Genomic DNA, 17624 nt, shown 5'->3' with positions numbered 1-17624 from the left:
CCAATTCCCAGCAGGGGACTCACGAGAGGCAACCATACATTGATATTTCTCTCCTTCTCTCCTTCCCTTCCCCTCTAAAGATAAATAAATAAAATCTTAAAAAAAAAAAAAGAAAGAAAGAAGCCCTGGCTGGTGTAGCTCAGTGGATTGAGCACAGGCCTGTGAACCAGACAATCCCGGTTCGATTCCCAGTCAGGGCACATGCCTGGGTTGCAGGCCAGTTCCCAGCAGGGGATGCACAAGAAGCAACCATACACTGATATTTCTCTTCCTCTCTCCTTCCCTTCCCCTCTAAAGATAAATAAATAAAATATAAAAAAAGAAAGAAAGAAAGAAAGAAAAAGTCAAACACTATAAGATTTCATCTGGGACTCTTAAATGTTACTTCTGTGCTTTTTAAAAAACTGTATTATCAAATGTTTCCTAAAATTAGTTTATTGTTTTAGATTTATTTGTTACTTTTCTAGAATTCATTAGTTTAAAGCATACAACTCTGACCCATGAATCTGGAGATACGGATTCTCTTATTTTTTAAAGTATATTTTATTGATTATGCTTTACAGTTGTCCCAATTTATCCCCTTTTGCCCTCCCTCTGCCTGGTATCCCCTCTTCTCTCCAGCAGTCCCTTCCCCTTAGTTCAAGTGGTGCATGTAAGTTCTTTGGCTTCTCTATTTCCTATACTATTCTTATCATCCCCCTGCCTGTTCTGTACCTACCAATTAAGCTTCTTGTTCCCTTTACCCTTTCCCCCATTTTCTCCCCCACCCTTCCCATTGATAACCCTTCAAATGTTCTCCATATCTAGATTATGTTCCTGTTGTGGTTGTTTGCTTCATTTGTTTTTTTAGATTCACTTGTGAATTTGTTGCCATTTCAATGTTCATAGTTTTGAACTTCTTTTTCTTAAATACGTCACTTTTACATTTCATGTAATAATGGCTTGGTGATGATTTCCTTTAGCTTTACTTTGTCTGAGAAGCACTTTATCTACCCTTCGATTCTAAATGATAGCTTTCCAGGTAGAGTAATCTAGCTTGTAGGTCCTTGATTTTCATCACTTTAAATACCTCTTGCCAGGTGCCTTCTTGCCTGCAAAGTGTCTTTTGAGAAATCAGCTGACAGTCTTATAAGAACGTCTTTGTAGGTAACTCTCTGCTTTTCTCTTGCCGCTTTTATGATTCTCTCCTTATCCTTAATCTTTGGTAACTTAATTATGATGTGTCTTGGTGTATGCTTCCTTGGGTCCAACTTCTTTGGGACTCTCTATGTTTCCTGGACTTGCTGTCTATTTCCTTCATCAAATTAGGGAAGTTTTCTTTCATTCTTTTTTCAAATAAGTTTTTGATTTCTTACTCTTACTCTTCTTCTGGCACCCCTATGATTTGGATGTTGGCACTTTTGGTGATGTCCCAGGGTCATCTTATACTGTCCTCATTTTTTGAAATCTTGGTTCTTCTTTCTGTCCTGGTTGAATGTTTATTTCTTCCTTATATTCCAAACCATTGATTTGAATACCAGGTTTTCCCCTTCACTGTTGGTTTCCTGTAGATTTTTCTTAATTTCATTTAGTGTAACCTTCATTTCTTCCTTTATATTGTTGTCATACTCGGTGAATCTCTCAGCATCCTGATCACCAGTGTTTTGAATTCTGCATATGATAGATTTAGTTCTTTTTCTGGGGTTTTGTTCCTTTCTTTCATTTGGGCCATATTTCTTTATCTCCTCAGTTTGGCAGCCTCCCTGTGTTTGTTTCTGCACATTCGGTAAAGCTGCTTTGACCCCCTGTCTTAGCACATCTGTTAAGTTATATGGGGCAGAACCTTAGTATTCGCCAGGGCAGGGTGACCCACTCCACCACTTTGTGGCTCTGTGTTGGGGGAGGTTTTAGAGAGGGGACAGTACTGCTGCCTGGCTTCTGGAGGTTTGCCCGGCACTCAACCCTCCTTCTAGTCACTTCACCCACTTCCTGTATATGACTGGTACCCTTTCAGCTGTTGCCCTGGTGGTGTATCCCAGAGTGGGTGGGTTCGCATATGCTCTGAGTCCATGCAGGCCCTTGAAATGGGCTCTCCTAAGAAACTAGCAGTTTCTTCTGCTCCACTGTCTCAACCCCCACTGGTATTTACAGCCAGAAATTGTGGGTCCTTATCTTCCCGGCACTAGAATCCTGGGCTGTGTTTATCTGGCCTAGGGCTGGGATTGCTCACTCCCAAGGTATCCCTCCCAATTTTTATCTACCACCCATGAATATGGGACTGCCCATTCCACCACCACCGCCTCTCCACACCAGACCGTGTCTCCTTGCCTCTCCACCCTGACTGCATCTCTGCCCCTCCTGCCCATCGGGATGTATGTGGCTTCTTTAAATCCTTAGTTGTTGGACTTCCATACAGTTTGATATTCTGGGAGTTTTGGATGTTACTTGTTTTGAGGTTAATTCTTGTGGTTGCACAAGGAGGTGAAACATGTCTACCTATGCCTCCATCTTGACCTGAAGTCCTGGAGATCTGGATTCCAATCCTGACTCTTGACTCCTTTCCTTTACCCCTCAATTCAAATAGGTCGTTGAGCTAGGTGTTAAATGCTGGACTTAGAAAATATAAATTTTCCACTTACAAAGTTTATCTAAAAAGCATTGACCAAAAAACTTTTTTGTTTTTTACCGAAAGCTAAGAAAGAAGAAAAGAAAAGGCATAAATCATCCTCCTCCTCCTCCTCATCATCCAGTGACTCAGATAGCTCAAGTGATTCTCAGTCTTCTTCTGATTCTTCTGATTCTGAAAGTGCTTCTGAAGAGAAATCAAAAAAGAGAAAAAAGAAACACAGGAAAAATTCCCGAAAACACAAGAAAGAAAAGAAGAAGCGCAAGAAAAGCAAGAAAAGGTCTTCATTTTATTTTTGTCACTAATGTTATATTCTAATTCCCTTCTGTTTATAAATAAATATGTTGGGATTTTGGATCAATTATATGGAAACATTAAAATAGAAATATTTTATAGTATGAAGTATAAAACCATTTTGATATTCTACAATCGGTAGACTAAATTTGGGTCATACTCATTTCCATTTTTAACAAAACCATTCAGTTTATTTTGTCTGATCTCAATGAAATTATGCTTTTGGTTTTATAGGTTTGTATTTATGGGAGGAATATGGGATTAGTTAGAATAATCGAAAACCAAATATTGTGTTCCTTATTTTCTCTCACAGTCTCTCTTGCTCTTTTGTCTTGGACTTCCTTTGCTCTTCTAAGGGCATAAGGATAGAAAGCAGATGTCATTGGGTTTTTTTAAAAGTGTTTGTAGTAAAGCTTGTTTTTATATTGCCTCTAAAGCAACTAATTTCTTTACCTGCATTTTAGAGTATTGTAAGTTTATCATAGTACATTTCTCATGGATTTTCATATTTTGCACCCATTTTAGCGGGAAATATTTTTTGAGAATGTAACAATAGAAACAGTTTGTTTTAAGTTTTGGTTAAAACAAAAACCAGTTTTGGTTTATCACAGGAATGAATTGCATCTTTCCCATGAAATTGTATCTTTGGGGGTTACTGGATGGCATATACATCGATATCTTAAAGGAAAGAAATAACAACAATCAGTTATTTGGGGCAGGCACTTAATAACTGAATGAAACTTGTTTTGTGTTTCTATTAAGCGCGTCTAGTGAAAGTGAGGCTGAAAATCTTGATGCACAACCCCAGTCTACTGTCCGTCCAGAAGAGATCCCTCCTATACCTGAAAATAGATTTTTAATGAGAAAAAGTCCTCCTAAAGCTGATGAAAAAGAAAGGAAAAACAGAGAAAGAGACAGAGAGAGAGAGTGGTATGTGAATGTGTATATCTTGTAGAGTTCCCTACAATCTTTACCATAATCTCTTTTTTCTTAAAAAAGTGTTCATTTGTTTTAGGCAAGATTTAATTGGTGACTTTGCCCAAGACCAAAATCTTTTTATAGAATAATGTTCATAAAGCTCCTTTTTGCTAACCACATAGCTAAAAGGATAAATTGACTTAATTCAAACAGATTTTAAGTAAAACTTTCTTTGGAAAAAAAAAAGGCACTGCAAATGCCAAAATGATAAGCAGAATTCTAAACCAATTCCATTTAAAAGCAAGGTAAGTGTTTTCCTTTTGTAATTTACAAAATTTTGGTAATGGTATCATGTTCAAATATTTTAAAATTTTTTCTGCATAAAAGATTGAGTTCTCTTATTTATGGTCAGGTGTACATTATTAAACTAATAAAGTTCTGAGCAATCCTCTTATACTTTTGTAATACAGTAAAAATGTAAAAAGAATCTTAGTTATTTTAATATTGATGGGTTGGGCTTTTATTTTTCTTAATGTATTAAGCAAGGACGTTTCTAAGGAAGAAAATATTAAAGGGAAAATGCGCTACTTAAGAACAAATTTTTCTAATATAACATATGGATATTGCTAATGCTAATCAATATTAACTCGTTATTTGAAAATAGTTTTCTATGATATAAACATCTTTTTAAATCAGACTACCTTGTTTTTACTTAATTCACATTAATTACTTTGCTATAGTTTTATTACCAATGAACAACTTTTGATAAGAAAATAGGATACTTTGGAGTAAGTTTTAAAACTTATTTTCTCAACAGCGTATAGCCTACTCTGAGCTCTTCTATGTTGATTTTCCTTAGCACTATCAAGTTAACTTCATCTTAGTAGTGATGATACCACAATGTTTCTTAACAGGACACAGTTGGAATTTGGGGGGCAGAATAGTTTGTAATGCACATGGATGAAGAAGTTTCAGCATTCCTGACTCCTGGGTACTTAGTACCAATAGCGCCCTGTCTAGTCACTGACAGTGAAAAAAAAATGCTCCCATACTTTTCCAGATACCTGCTATGTTTTGATAACATACCTGGTTGAGAACCACTGATTACATATAAGACTTTAAATTTATTACTTTAGATCATTAAAGCTGTATTCCTCAGATTTATTTTTATAAAATTGTTTTAATTTTCACTTTCTTCTAGTAATCCACCTAACCTCCAGCCTGCTTCATACCAGAGGCGACTTTTAGTTACTAGATCTGGCAGGAAAATTAAAGGAAGAGGACCAAGGGTAGGTCATTCTTTTCCTCTAAATCTTAATAGTATTATATTTATTTTAAAATAATTTTAGATTGTTTCTTAAACATTGTTAGATATATAAATAACTAAAATTTAGAGTAGATGTGGATATTAAATTGTTATCTTCTCTTTTGATAGTAACTTGTTTTAGTACTTCCAAACTGCAAATCCATGGAATGTTCCTGGATTTTACATGTACATGGTGTCAAATGAGATCAAGATCTTTCTTGTGTCCCCTCGTTCGTTACTTCCTGACCACTATATCTCTAATTCTTGTTAAAAATTAATTTATTATAATTCATCCTCTTTCTCTTTACTAGACTGTCCTCATCAGAATTTAAATGTCTACTGTGTTTTCAGAATTTTAGAAACTTAGCTATAGTTAGTATATTAATTATTTACTTCCTACTTATTCCTCAACCATTTCAGTTTGTCTTCTGCCATTCTGCTGAAACATTGCAGTTACCATGTGATCAGCTTCATGTCAGAAAATCCAGTGGATCCTTTCAGTCCTTGTCTTACTTAATCTCCCTCCTTGCAATAGTCGTTTTGCCTTGTTTCCACCATATTTTCTCCCTATCTCTGACCAGTCTATCTTGAATTTCCAGCATCAGTTCATACTGATGTTCTATCCCACTTTTAAATATTGTAGTACTTCAGTGTTGCAGCTCTTCTCACCCTGCATATGCTCCTTGGATAGTCTTACCACTTGCGGCTTCGGTGGCTACCTGTGTGCTGGTAACTGCCAGATTTTCATCTGCTCTACTCTCATCAAAGGCTTGTTTGACAGTCATTTTAGTTGTTTAATGGGCACCTCAGACTCTCTCTCTCTCTCTCTCTCTCTCTCCCCCTCTATACACACACACACACACACACACACATATATAATGTATGTATCATGTTGAGCATAAGCACTTTTGCTTATCCTGCTTTTAGATTCCTGGTCTTGTGAGGAACACCACCACCTATGCTGTTACTTAAACCTAAAGCTCAAGAATCAGCCTGGCTGGTGTGGCTCAGTGGATTGAGCGCTGGCCTTCAAACTAAAAGGTCACCGGTTTGATTCCCAGTCACATCAATGTTTGTCTCCCTCCCTTCCACTCTTTCTCAAAATAAGTAAATAAACCCTTTTATAAAAAGCAGCATTTTGTTTTCCCCCTTCTTTCCTACATTATATATCTTTTTTTTAATGCTCACTTGAGGTCATGCTTATTAATTTTTAGAAGGGGAGAGAAACATTGATGTGAGAGAGAAACATCAATCCATTTCCTCTTGCATGCTCCCTGACTGGGAACCAAGCCTGCAACATAGGTATGTGTGCTAACCAATAATCAAACCTGTGGCCTAGATCTAGGTTTATGGGATAATGCTCCAACCAACTGAGCCACACTAGCCAGACCTCCTATATTATATATCTTACTTATCACCACATTTTCTCAATTTAACCTCCTAAATACTCTGAATCCTGTCTGCTTCTTTCAAGCTTCAGCAGTCATCTTAGTTCAATTCACTGTATAGTCTCAGAACTATAAATAGCTTCCAAACTGTTCTCATGTCAGTTCTCAAACTTTTTTGTTTTAAGACCTCTTTGTAGTCTTAAAAGTTATTGAGGATTCAAAAGAGTGTTTTCTGATGTGGATTATATCTATCAATATTTACTCTTCTAGAAATTAAAACCAAGAAGTATTTAAAACAAGACTACAGGGGGTTGGCAAAAGTAGGTTTACAGTGGTCAGTACATGATACAGTTTATTCTTGTATTGTTATTATTTAACTGTTGTATTATTTGCAGACAAACAGCTCTAAACCTGCTTTTGCCTAATCCTATATATAAGCACATATTCCTTCAGTTATGAAAACAAAGACATCAAAACTTGTCATGTCTCTAAAAAGTTCCACTGTATAATGAAAAAATGAATGTGGGAAAGACAAATAATGTGATATTATGAAGAGTTATTTTTAAAATACACCCATTTAACTTTATCATTTTTATTCAAAGCCTGATTGTATAAAACACAAAAAGACATTTGTAAGAGTTCTATATCACCAGAATTTAAATAGAAATAATGATAGCTTTGTAAGTATAACATATACACATTAAGTCAAATAATTGGAGATTTTTTTCAACATGGAAACTGTACAAATAAAATAAATGGAAAATGGACCTTACAGCAGTATTGTTACTGTGGACTATCAATTACTTTAGGAGCTAAATAAACATTCTGAATATTCATTCAGACTTCTTTTGCCACGTTATATTTACCAATATTCTGAGTCAAAGCTACTTGACCAAAAGTTTTTCCACCTGCAAAAAAATTGACATTACAGTGCTGATGTAATCTGCTGGTTCCCTTTTGAACAATGTGTAAAAAATTACTGTATTTTTTGGACTATAAGACACACACCCCACCCCAATTTTGGAGGAATAAAAGTTGTTAATGCCATTTACATTGGTGAAATATTATGTTATTTATGTTATTAAATATTTCACCACATTTTTTGCTTCAAAAAGTTTTTTCTATTTCTCTTTAAAACCTAGGTGCATCTTATGGTCCAAAAAATATAGTGGAAAGTTAAACAGGTACCAAAAGACGGAACAATTATGCCAGTTCAGTAAAGTACAGTGTTAAGTTTTCTCCCTCTAAAAACTAATCAGTGAAATACAACATGAACTACAGTTGACTTTGTTTCAGGAAATACACATTGAGAATTACCTTAGGGTCACTTCGATCATGAACAGAGAGGTTTTGTAGGCCACCCGCTGCACTGTTTACTTTGTGGACTGTAGTGGTGAATGAACACAGGTAGATTTGCTCAGAATTGGTAATGAACTGTGCTCCCAACTCTTCCTACTTTTCAGGTACAATCAAATTTTTATAGATCAGATCAAATGAACAAGAAACTTCCAACAGTGGCAGAAATGTCACCATAGCTGTGATATGTCTGATTGCTGAGCAGATTTCATCTTTGATAGCTTTCTAAGACTTTCTCTGGGCGTACTGGCATCTTTGGCAGCCTTGTCACACTCAATATCAAACTGCCATCTTTCAAGGACCTCACCACTTTGAACATTTGAGATGACTGCCACCAGTTTCTAAACTGAACACTTGCATAACCAATCTTTTAGTTCTACCACATTAGTATTTAGGTATTTCATGAGCTCAGGATAAGTAGTTAAGCAAGATGAGTCCATATTCTACCTTCAAATCAAGTTTTCAGATGGATAAATGCCATGCTGATACAGAATGCTGTTGGTGACAAATGAGAAGAGCTCAGCCACTATGTCACCCCTCCTGCACAGGTGATCCCTCCTCCCAGGAAAGCTGCTGCACCACAGCCGCTCGGCACATGCCCCGCACACTGCCACTGCAGGGCTCCGCAGCAGCTCCCTTGTGGAAATAGTTTGACCTCTCAGATTCCCACCTTCCCCCTGACCCCAAGTCTTGGGATCCCTAGACCGCACTTCAAGAATCACTGTAACCCTTTCTCTGAGTGATCTTTTATTTAAAAATGGAAATCTAATATGTCACTCCTTTGTCATTGACCTTATGATAAATCCAAAATTGTTACCATGGCCTACAAGACCTCACAAAATCTAGTTTGTTCTTACCTCATCAGTATTACCAAGTACTACCTTCCCTTGCAGTTTTTAGTTTTTGTCTTTAGCCACACTGTTCAGTCTTCTGATCATTTCTAAAACATGCTATTTCTTCCTGTCTCAGGGCCTTCAAACATGGCATATTTCATATTCCTCACATGTTCTTCCTCACCCGTCTATCCTCACCTCCTTTACCTCTTTTTTTTTTTCACCTTTGCCTAGGAAACTGTTCATGCATATTCTTTAATTCTCAGCTTTTAATTGTTTAGCCCATACTAGGTCAGACAACTTTTTAATGTGTTCTCTGAATATCTTTTGCTGCTTTTACATTCATTCTAATTGTGGCTTTATATATGCTTGACATGTGTGATAATATGCCTGTCTCTGTGTTCTCCTAGCCTTGTAGAATATAAGTTCCAACAGAGCAAAATCAGGTGTGTCTTGGCTTCCTGATGTTTCCTCAGTATGTGGTAGAGTGGTTGGCTGTCCTAAGAGTTGAGTAAATGCTGGTTGAATAGATGAGCATCTCTGCATTTACTCAGTTTTTTCATAATAAGGGAACTATTTTATTTAAAACATCAAGAAACTCATACATATTTTCAGATTGGAACTTGGCAACTTACAAAGGTTCCTTGCACCCATTATGCTTTAGCATCACTTAAATAGGACAGTTCCATAGGAAAGACGTGGGTGGCTGGAGTTTCTATGGTTAATGCTTTTTATTTGAAGTTACAGTATGACTATTTAAAGTATTTCTGCCTCATTGAGCTCTTATCTGAAAATTGGGAAATTTTGTTAGGCATAGAAATACCAGACATTTTACTGGAACCTAGAAATATATACACTTTAGCTATGACATAATGCCTTTATATTTTTATATGTTAATTTTTTCCCCTTTTTATTTTCTTAAGCGTTATCGAACTCCATCCAGATCCAGATCAAGGGATCGTTTCAGACGTAGTGAGACTCCTCCACATTGGAGGCAAGAGATGCAAAGAGCTCAAAGAATGAGAGTATCAAGTGGTGAAAGATGGATCAAAGGGGATAAGTAAGATTTAACTATATTGTTTCAAATGTAGTGACAAGTTGTTTTTTTACTATTATACATAAAGTTTCTGGATATCTTAATGAAAATAGAATATCATTTTGGCTTATAACAGATACCAGTCTTAATAAAACTTCAAAACTTTTTTGCTTATTTTTTAGGAGTGAGTTAAATGAAATAAAAGAAAATCAGAGAAGCCCAGTTAGAGTAAAAGAGAAGAAAGTAACTGATCACAGGCATGTGTCTGAGAGTCCAAATAGAAAAAATGAAAAGGAAAAGAAAGTTAAAGACCATAAATCTAACAGCAAAGAGAGAGACATCAGAAGAAATTCGGAAAAAGATGATAAGTATAATAAAAACAAGGTGAAGAAAAGAGCCAAATCTAAAAGTAGGAGTAAAAGCAAAGAGAAGTCAAAGAGCAAGGAAAGAGATACAAAGCATAGTAGACATGAAGAAAAGAGGATGAGGTCAAGGAGTAAAGAGAAGGATCATGAGAATGCTAAAGAAAAAGAAAAATCTGATTCTAAAGGAAAAGACCAGGAAAGGAGTAGAAGTAAAGAGAAGTCTAAACAGTTAGAATCAAAAAGTAATGAGCATGATCATAATAAAAGTAAGGAAAAGGATAGACATGCACAGTCTAGGAGTAGAGAACGTGATGCAACTAAAAGCAAACACAGTTACAATAGTAGAACAAGAGAACGAAGCAGGAGTAGAGACAGGAGCAGGAGAGTGCGATCCAGAAGCCATGACCGTGATCGCAGCAGGAGCAAGGAGTACCATAGGTACAGAGAACAGGAGTACAGGAGAAGAGGAAGGTCACGGAGCCGAGAGAGAAGAGCAACACCAGGAAGATCAAGAAGTAAAGATAGAAAGAGAAGGAGGAGAGATTCACGGAGCTCAGAGAGAGAAGAAAGTCAAAGCAGGAACAAAGAAAAATACAGAAACCAAGAAAGTAAGAGTTCACACAGAAAAGAAAATTCTGAGGGTGAAAAGAGAATGTACTCTAAAAATCGTGATTATAATAGTTCAAATAATAACAGGGATAAAAAAGCTGATAGAGATCAAAGTCCATTCTCAAAAATAAAACAAAGTAGTCAGGACAATGAATTAAAGTTCTCCACATTGAAAAATAAGGAGGATGGGAAGACCAGATCCTCAGTGGAAAAAGAAAACCAAAAATCAAAGGGTCAAGAAAATGACCATGTACATGATAAAAATAAAAAATTTGATCATGAGTCAAGCCCTGGAACAGATGAAGACAAAAGTGGATGAGTGAGTTGTATAAACTTCTTATTTCCATTCTGTCTCAAATTTTAAGTTGTAGAGATTTTTGCCGATGGATTTTCTTTATGTTGTTTTTCTTTTTTTGTTGTTTTTGGTTTATGTTTGTCCTTTTTTTTTAAATGTGGACTTCCTTGAGTTGATCTTTTGATAATCTGCAACCTGGATAATTTGTACTGCTAAAGTTTTAATAAACTTGAAATGAGAAAAACTTTGGTGTAATACTGTGTGCTATGTTTCACTATTTCCTGTATACATTTCTGTGTTGCAACAATCAGCCCATGGCAAACATGCTATTCTGTACCCTAACTTGTGTAATCATCAGTTGAAAACAAGCATAACTGATTGTTGGAATATATAGTTGCAAAAGCCTGTGTTTCTCATGATTAAAGGAACTTGAGAAGCCACTAGATAAGACAAAATCTTGTGAAGATTTTCTGATTGGATTTATAATAGAGGCTTGCAGCAGCAGCTTTTAATTATGCAGAAGCAGGATTCTAATAGCTTGAGATCTGAAGTCATCACTTTTGATTTTATAGTAATATGTGCTTTAAAATAGATACTTATATTGTACTTCATATGCTGTTCTTTATAGCTCCACATGTAGCTTGTTTCATATGAATATTTTTCATGTCTACTCTTGTTTTACTTAACTGTCTATAAAATAGTTGAGTATTTTTTTCAGTTGATGTACTGAATGAGCTTGACTTGCTGTTATACAGCATCTGACAAGTTAACCTTGGAAGGTCAGACTGTGCTTCTCAATCTGTGTTAATTTTGGTCTAAAGCGATTAAACGTTTTCTTTTTGAGAACACTGTTTTGTCCTTCTCCAAAGTGGGGGGAAGGAGAGTGCGGTGGGGGAACCTTTTCTTACTAAAGCATACCACTTGTACAACTCTTTACGTTAGACGGATTTTAAAAGTTGTTAGTATTGCCACATTAACTTCCAAGATTTCTTTTTGGCCACTGACCTTATATAAAGTTGAGTGTTAACTCTGCATGTGTTTTTTTGTTTTGTTTTGTTTATGTTGTTTTTTTTAACTGACTTCTAATTCTCATAGCTGTGAGTTTCAAATGGCGAGAAAAATGCATCTTTTCTATATATACATGTATCCCAGTAGGCTTCAGCATGTTTATGACTCTGGTTTCTTTCTCTTCAGGTGGTTTATAGCAGTACTGTTAAAATCATTTTAACTGGGCATGTATAACATTGCCACATAGAGTAGAAAGTTGCAAAATTTTATAGCTTACAAAGTTAAACGTTAATGATATCTAAAGTCCATTTAGAATTTTATGTGTTGTATATTGCTATTTTTGTGATGTGTGGCCTTTTATTCTGTAATTTCTCTTATAAATAAAATATTGAACATCCAGCAAATACAAAACCTGCCTCATTTGAAAAGAAATGTCAGAATTCCAATTAATAAGTAGCTTCTACAGTGTTTTGTAATTTAATATTTGTCGGTATAGTGTCATCTCTATTACCAGGGCAGCTTCTTGGTAAAACAGTAGCTTCTCAGTGCTGTTTGTACTGAGTGAAGCAGTGCTTAACATATTTCTCATTATTGATTAATACATTGATGATATTATGGTAGCTGTTTGTATAATGAAAAGATTATATGATTGTTTGGAATATCTTGAAAAAATATCCACAATGGAGTCTTTCCAGATTGTTTTCCTGATTATAAAGTAGATGTTTATGATTATTTAGGATAATTGATTCCTTTGAAAATTTGACCACACACCTACCATAGGAATAGTTGAGTCTTGAGTGCCCAAGCTGTATAATGTTACTTATTTTAAATTAGTTAGTGTTTGTTTTAAATTCAGTAAATTGCATTTTAAAAATCTTTGTTATAAATTATTGGAGCTTTGAGAAAGGTGCTATTTAAGAAAGGATTTCTATTAAACAGTTATATTTTAAAAAAACACATGTTAGGTAAACATACTTCTATGCTGTTGATGACCCAGAGCTTTATCTACTAAGAATAATAGGCAAGTAACAATAGTGGGGGGAAATTTTAGTAATTTCTGTAATAGTCTTTTATTTTGGTTATCAGAAGAGTGGCCCCATGCTAAGCATTATTTACAGAGATTTTTCTTTTTTTTTTTAATACTGACTGGACGATGTATTGATTTGGGAGAGAAAGGGAAAAGAAAACATCAGTGTGAGAGAGAAACATCAATCAGTCGCCTCCCACATGTGTCCTTACGGGGGATTGAACCCATGACCTATGTATGTGCTGTGGCTGGGGATCAGATGTGCAGCCTTTGGTGTATGGAACAACACTCCAACCAACTGAACACCCAGCCCAGGGCCATAGGCCTTTTTTTAAAAAAGCTTTGTTAGCTGTTTTTAACAACGGAGCATATAATGGCAAAGGAAATGAGAGGTGACAATCAGCTAGATTTTATATTCAGAATATAAATGACATTTAGAAAATGAATAAGCAGCATTTACTATACCTCCTTTTGCATCTGAATAGCACACAGCTCAAACTCTCCTTTTCTCCCACTGCATTTTTAATAGTTGAACTACCTTTAGTTAATAACTTTGAACACACTCGGTTTTCCTAAAAGTCAGCCTTTTAATACCTTCTTGTAATTGATTTTATTGCTATGCCTGAGCTTACAGTTTAGCTCAAACTTTGATTTAATGTACTCTTAAAGATACTTAAACCGGTTTGTCTTTATTGCTTGATTGGCAATACCCGAGAAATAGACTGATGCTGAGTGAACAGTAGAGAAGCTGCTTGGTTCTTTAAAACAGTTTAAAAGTATATAGTTAGAGAGTTCATACATAGACCACTGTAGTTTCTAAACTTAAAAGAATTTGATCGATATTTCTCTACACAAGTGTGATACTGATTCATACCGGCTTTGCTGAATTGCCTTTGATTTTAATTTATTTGAGAGAAAGAGACATTGATTTGTTGTTTCACTTATTTATTCATTCACTAGTTACTTTTTATATGTGTCCTGACCAGGGATCAAACCCCCAACCTTGGTGTATCAGGGTGATGCTCTAACCAACTGAGCTACCCAGCCAGGACACCTTTGATTCTTTTACACAGTGGTAGATAGGAACCTGAAAAGTAAAGCATTCATAATATGACAGAGAAGAACACATTAGGCTTCTCGTATTTTGAGTAGTGGTATTAACTGACAGTTCTAATTTGTTTTCCAGTTAGTATATGAAACAAGTTAGGTGGTTTTTTGTTTGTTTTTAGTAAGTAGTTCATTGTGCTTCACCTTGGGTGGCAGGTTTTTTTCATCATACTTTGAACTTTCAGTAAGTTTCTATAGAAACTTGTTCCAAGTCTTTACTTTCACCAGAATTACTTTAAATATACACTATATGGTTGATAGTTATAAAGAAACAAAAATGGGTATTTTTCTGTCTCCTTTTTGGTCGTGTTTACTAAAATTACTCAGTATTTATACATTTAGAATTGAATAAAGTCTCCAAGAACTGTAGGTTTATAATCTGTTTATTGTGAAAAGATATATTACAAATACATATTTTAAAATGTAATAAAAATAAACTCTAGAAAGTACAGTATTGGCTGACTCATGCCCACAATGGGCTTTCCAGCTGCCTTTGAAGGATTTGGGCAAAGGCATATTCTGGGCTGTGACGTGACACAAGTAAATATTAAAAGAAAAATCACATAAGTTTTTCAAAGTTCATCAGCAAGGTAGAAGAAGGGAGTTGTTGAGGCACAGGAGTAACTGGTGGATTTGAATTGCATTTCTTCCCTCCCCCGCCCTTTTTTCCTTGCTTAAAGCAGATTCCTGTTTACCAAAAGCACATGATGTATATTTTATTCTCCTTTCTGTGTTTATAGTCTTTTGAAGGATTGATAAATGAATTGGGTATTTGTATGTGGAAATGTTAAAAGTTGTGGCTGCTCTCTGTGGAAGGGAAAAAACAAATGAAGTTAATGCACTTCTTTTCCAAGCTCAAAGTCACTGTGATGTATATTTTTTTAATGAAATTTAGGAATAAAGCTCTTGTCACAATTGTAAAATGTTTCAAAATGCTGCTTCTCTTATCACTAGTCTGGTAACATGAACTGTTTTCTGCAAACTGCATTGTACAGAATTTAAACTCTGAAACTATCAACTTTTATAGTTAAACATTGTATTAAATAAACTATGCTATGGTAACAGTTTGCTTCTGTATTTTTAAAATTATTGTGGTATTAGTTACTTAACATTTATTTTTATTAAAAGCTAAATAATGAAGATAAGTCAACTAAAATATACTTTTATTTTACCCATGGGGATATAGAATTTGTATTAGGCAAAAACTGAGCAGAGTTGAACAGTACTGAGCTTCTTAAGAATTTAGCCAGCAGTGACAATTTCCAGAAGGTTTGGGAATAAGTCCTAGTATAAATATTAATTTAATCATCATGCTTTCTATTGCAATGTGTCTTTGCCTCAGCAAATTTTAAGGTTACACTTGGACTTTGCATTACTATCTAGTAGAAAAGCCCATTTGCTTTTTAATTCCTCCAAATTTTCTCAGCATTGGGAACGCTGTATTATATCCTTTGCCTACCAGTTTTGATACAAGACAGTTGTAAAGCCATATGAATGTTTATTGATGTATGAAAAATCTATTCTAGTTTTTGGATTTTTGTTTCATTTTCCTTTTTCTTTTTAAATTTAAATTAGACATATGTAGGGAAAATGTACCTACCTAACTTGAGACTTAGTCGTGGAAAATACATATGCTTAGGTAAGAATGTTCTGACCATCCAGTTATTTGTATATATTAACATGAATATTACCAAACTTTCAAGTTCTGGAGTGTTTTGGGTTTTTTTTAATGCTTTATTTAGCCAGGAGAATATGTAAAATGTTGAGTGCTTGGACTGTGCAAATTGTGTATTAAAATACTTTTAGTATCAATTTGCTTTTCCTATTTTTATTGCTTTCTAAGAATGATTCTATCCTAAACATTTCCTAATCCAGTAATATGTATCCATCTTATTTGTAAGTGCTGGTTCATAATTTAAGGCTTTTCCCCATCTCAAAGTCCTCACCACCCAAATTGTGTTGTGGTTTACATTTTTGCCACAAACTGTAGCTCTTGGTTTCTTTTATCGAAGTAGCAGAACGGTTGTGTTTCCACTGCTTTGTGTGTGTTGCCATTCCATTCCTTACACTGAATTGTTTATGATTAATTTAAAGCTGCATAAACTCTTCAGTGTGCTTAACTCTAGTAGAAAGCCTAGTCCAGATGAATCAAATTGTGTAAGGGGGGGAAACTAGTAATGTCTGGTCTTTTATTTTATCTTTCATTGAACTAAGTTGATTATAAAACATACCACTTACTGTTTTGTAGAAACTTGTTTTCTGTTTTATAATGTAAAGATAACTTTCTCCAAATCTAGTCACTGCTATGTGATATACGCCCTAAAACAATTTAAAGGAAGGGGATATGTAGCAGAGGTTCCCAGACTTTATTCGTTCATTGTGCCTTGCATGGCAACCCTGAGCCCAAAAAACAGTTACTAATGGGATGTGTGCAACGTAAGTCATTGCACTAAAACCTTGGAATCAGACTGGATGCTATTGCCTTCTTTTAACATTTTTGTGTCATACTTGAATTTTTCCCAGCAACTGCTGAACACCCAGGTTTATAAAGATAGGATGTCATCAAAGGAATGGCACGTTTAATATGTTGAAACTGAACTAAAACTAGTAAAACCTGTAGAGTCCAATAGATGGCCAATATTGTTTCCCTTCCAAGTTTTTAAAGTATCCTACCAGCTCTACTTTTGTGAATTCACTAGGGTCCCTTAGATCACCTTGGCACACAATTTGGGAATCTGTATACTATTTTTAATATTCAGCTGCATTAGTCTTTTAACAGAATTTGTTTAACCTGGGGTCTGTAAACCCTGAAATTATGGTTCAAAATAATGGCTTAGCTTACAGAATCATATACACCATTTTTAAAAAGTATAGGTGGCCGTCCTCATCCCAGGTATACTTAATCACAGTCTTGGGTATGGTGAGTCACTGCCCTGTACAGACTGTGAGGGTGGTGCGGAAGTCCTGAAGTTTCATGCAAAATTGGGGGTGGGGAGTATAGTACACTTTATTGCTCAAGGATTCCCAGAGATCATGACATCAAATACTTTTGCTGTAAGATTTGATGCCTGAGAGAAAAGACAGTCTGAGTTATACCTATATTCAGCATTCGTAGAGGTGTATCTCAGAGGTACATTGATGGAAATACAAAACAAAGCTGTTCATTGCAGAAATTTATAATAGCTAAAACTGAAGATCATTAAATCGGTATACCACTGATTGAATAAACGTACACAATGTGTAACGATGCCATGCCAGATTGGGAAAAGAAAAAAGGTATATACTGTACTATAATGTCTAGGATATGGTAAATGAGAAAAGCAAGATTTCTTCGTGCAAGAGTAAAATGCAAATGTCCGTATATATTTGCTTATATTAAGAAGCAATAGGTAACCTACAAAGGACAGCAGTGAAAAGGTAACCTACTTTTCTGGGGAAAGGTTTGTTTGCAAGTCATAGCTGATAAAGGGTTAATAT

At 35.3% G+C, this 17624-nt stretch overlaps 1 protein-coding gene and 1 pseudogene across 7 annotated transcripts in view; one reads left to right on the top strand and one right to left on the bottom strand.

Moving 5' to 3' along the window:
- The window catches only part of PPIG (peptidylprolyl isomerase G), a 52381-nt gene extending 36733 nt beyond the window's left edge, over window positions 1-15648 (top strand). For all 7 annotated transcript variants that reach the window (XM_037044520.1, XM_037044516.1, XM_037044517.1 and 4 more), the window contains 5 exons: window positions 2672-2885; window positions 3662-3829; window positions 5019-5106; window positions 9624-9760; window positions 9919-15648. In XM_037044520.1, the coding sequence (XP_036900415.1) occupies window positions 2672-2885; window positions 3662-3829; window positions 5019-5106; window positions 9624-9760; window positions 9919-11029 (1718 nt within the window). In that variant the 3' untranslated portion in view covers window positions 11030-15648. The remainder of the gene's footprint in view (window positions 1-2671; window positions 2886-3661; window positions 3830-5018; window positions 5107-9623; window positions 9761-9918) is intronic.
- LOC118985836 (mitotic spindle assembly checkpoint protein MAD2A-like) lies at window positions 7758-8729 on the bottom strand (annotated as a pseudogene).
- Window positions 15649-17624: the final 1976 nt, after the last annotated feature.

This window comes from Sturnira hondurensis, unplaced genomic scaffold (assembly GCF_014824575.4).
Source record: "Sturnira hondurensis isolate 20B ecotype Veracruz unplaced genomic scaffold, ASM1482457v3 Scaffold0004136, whole genome shotgun sequence".
Taxonomy (NCBI): Eukaryota; Metazoa; Chordata; class Mammalia; order Chiroptera; family Phyllostomidae; genus Sturnira; species Sturnira hondurensis.
The sequence above is the reverse complement of the archived record's forward strand: the minus strand, read 5'-3'. Positions and strand labels throughout refer to the sequence as shown.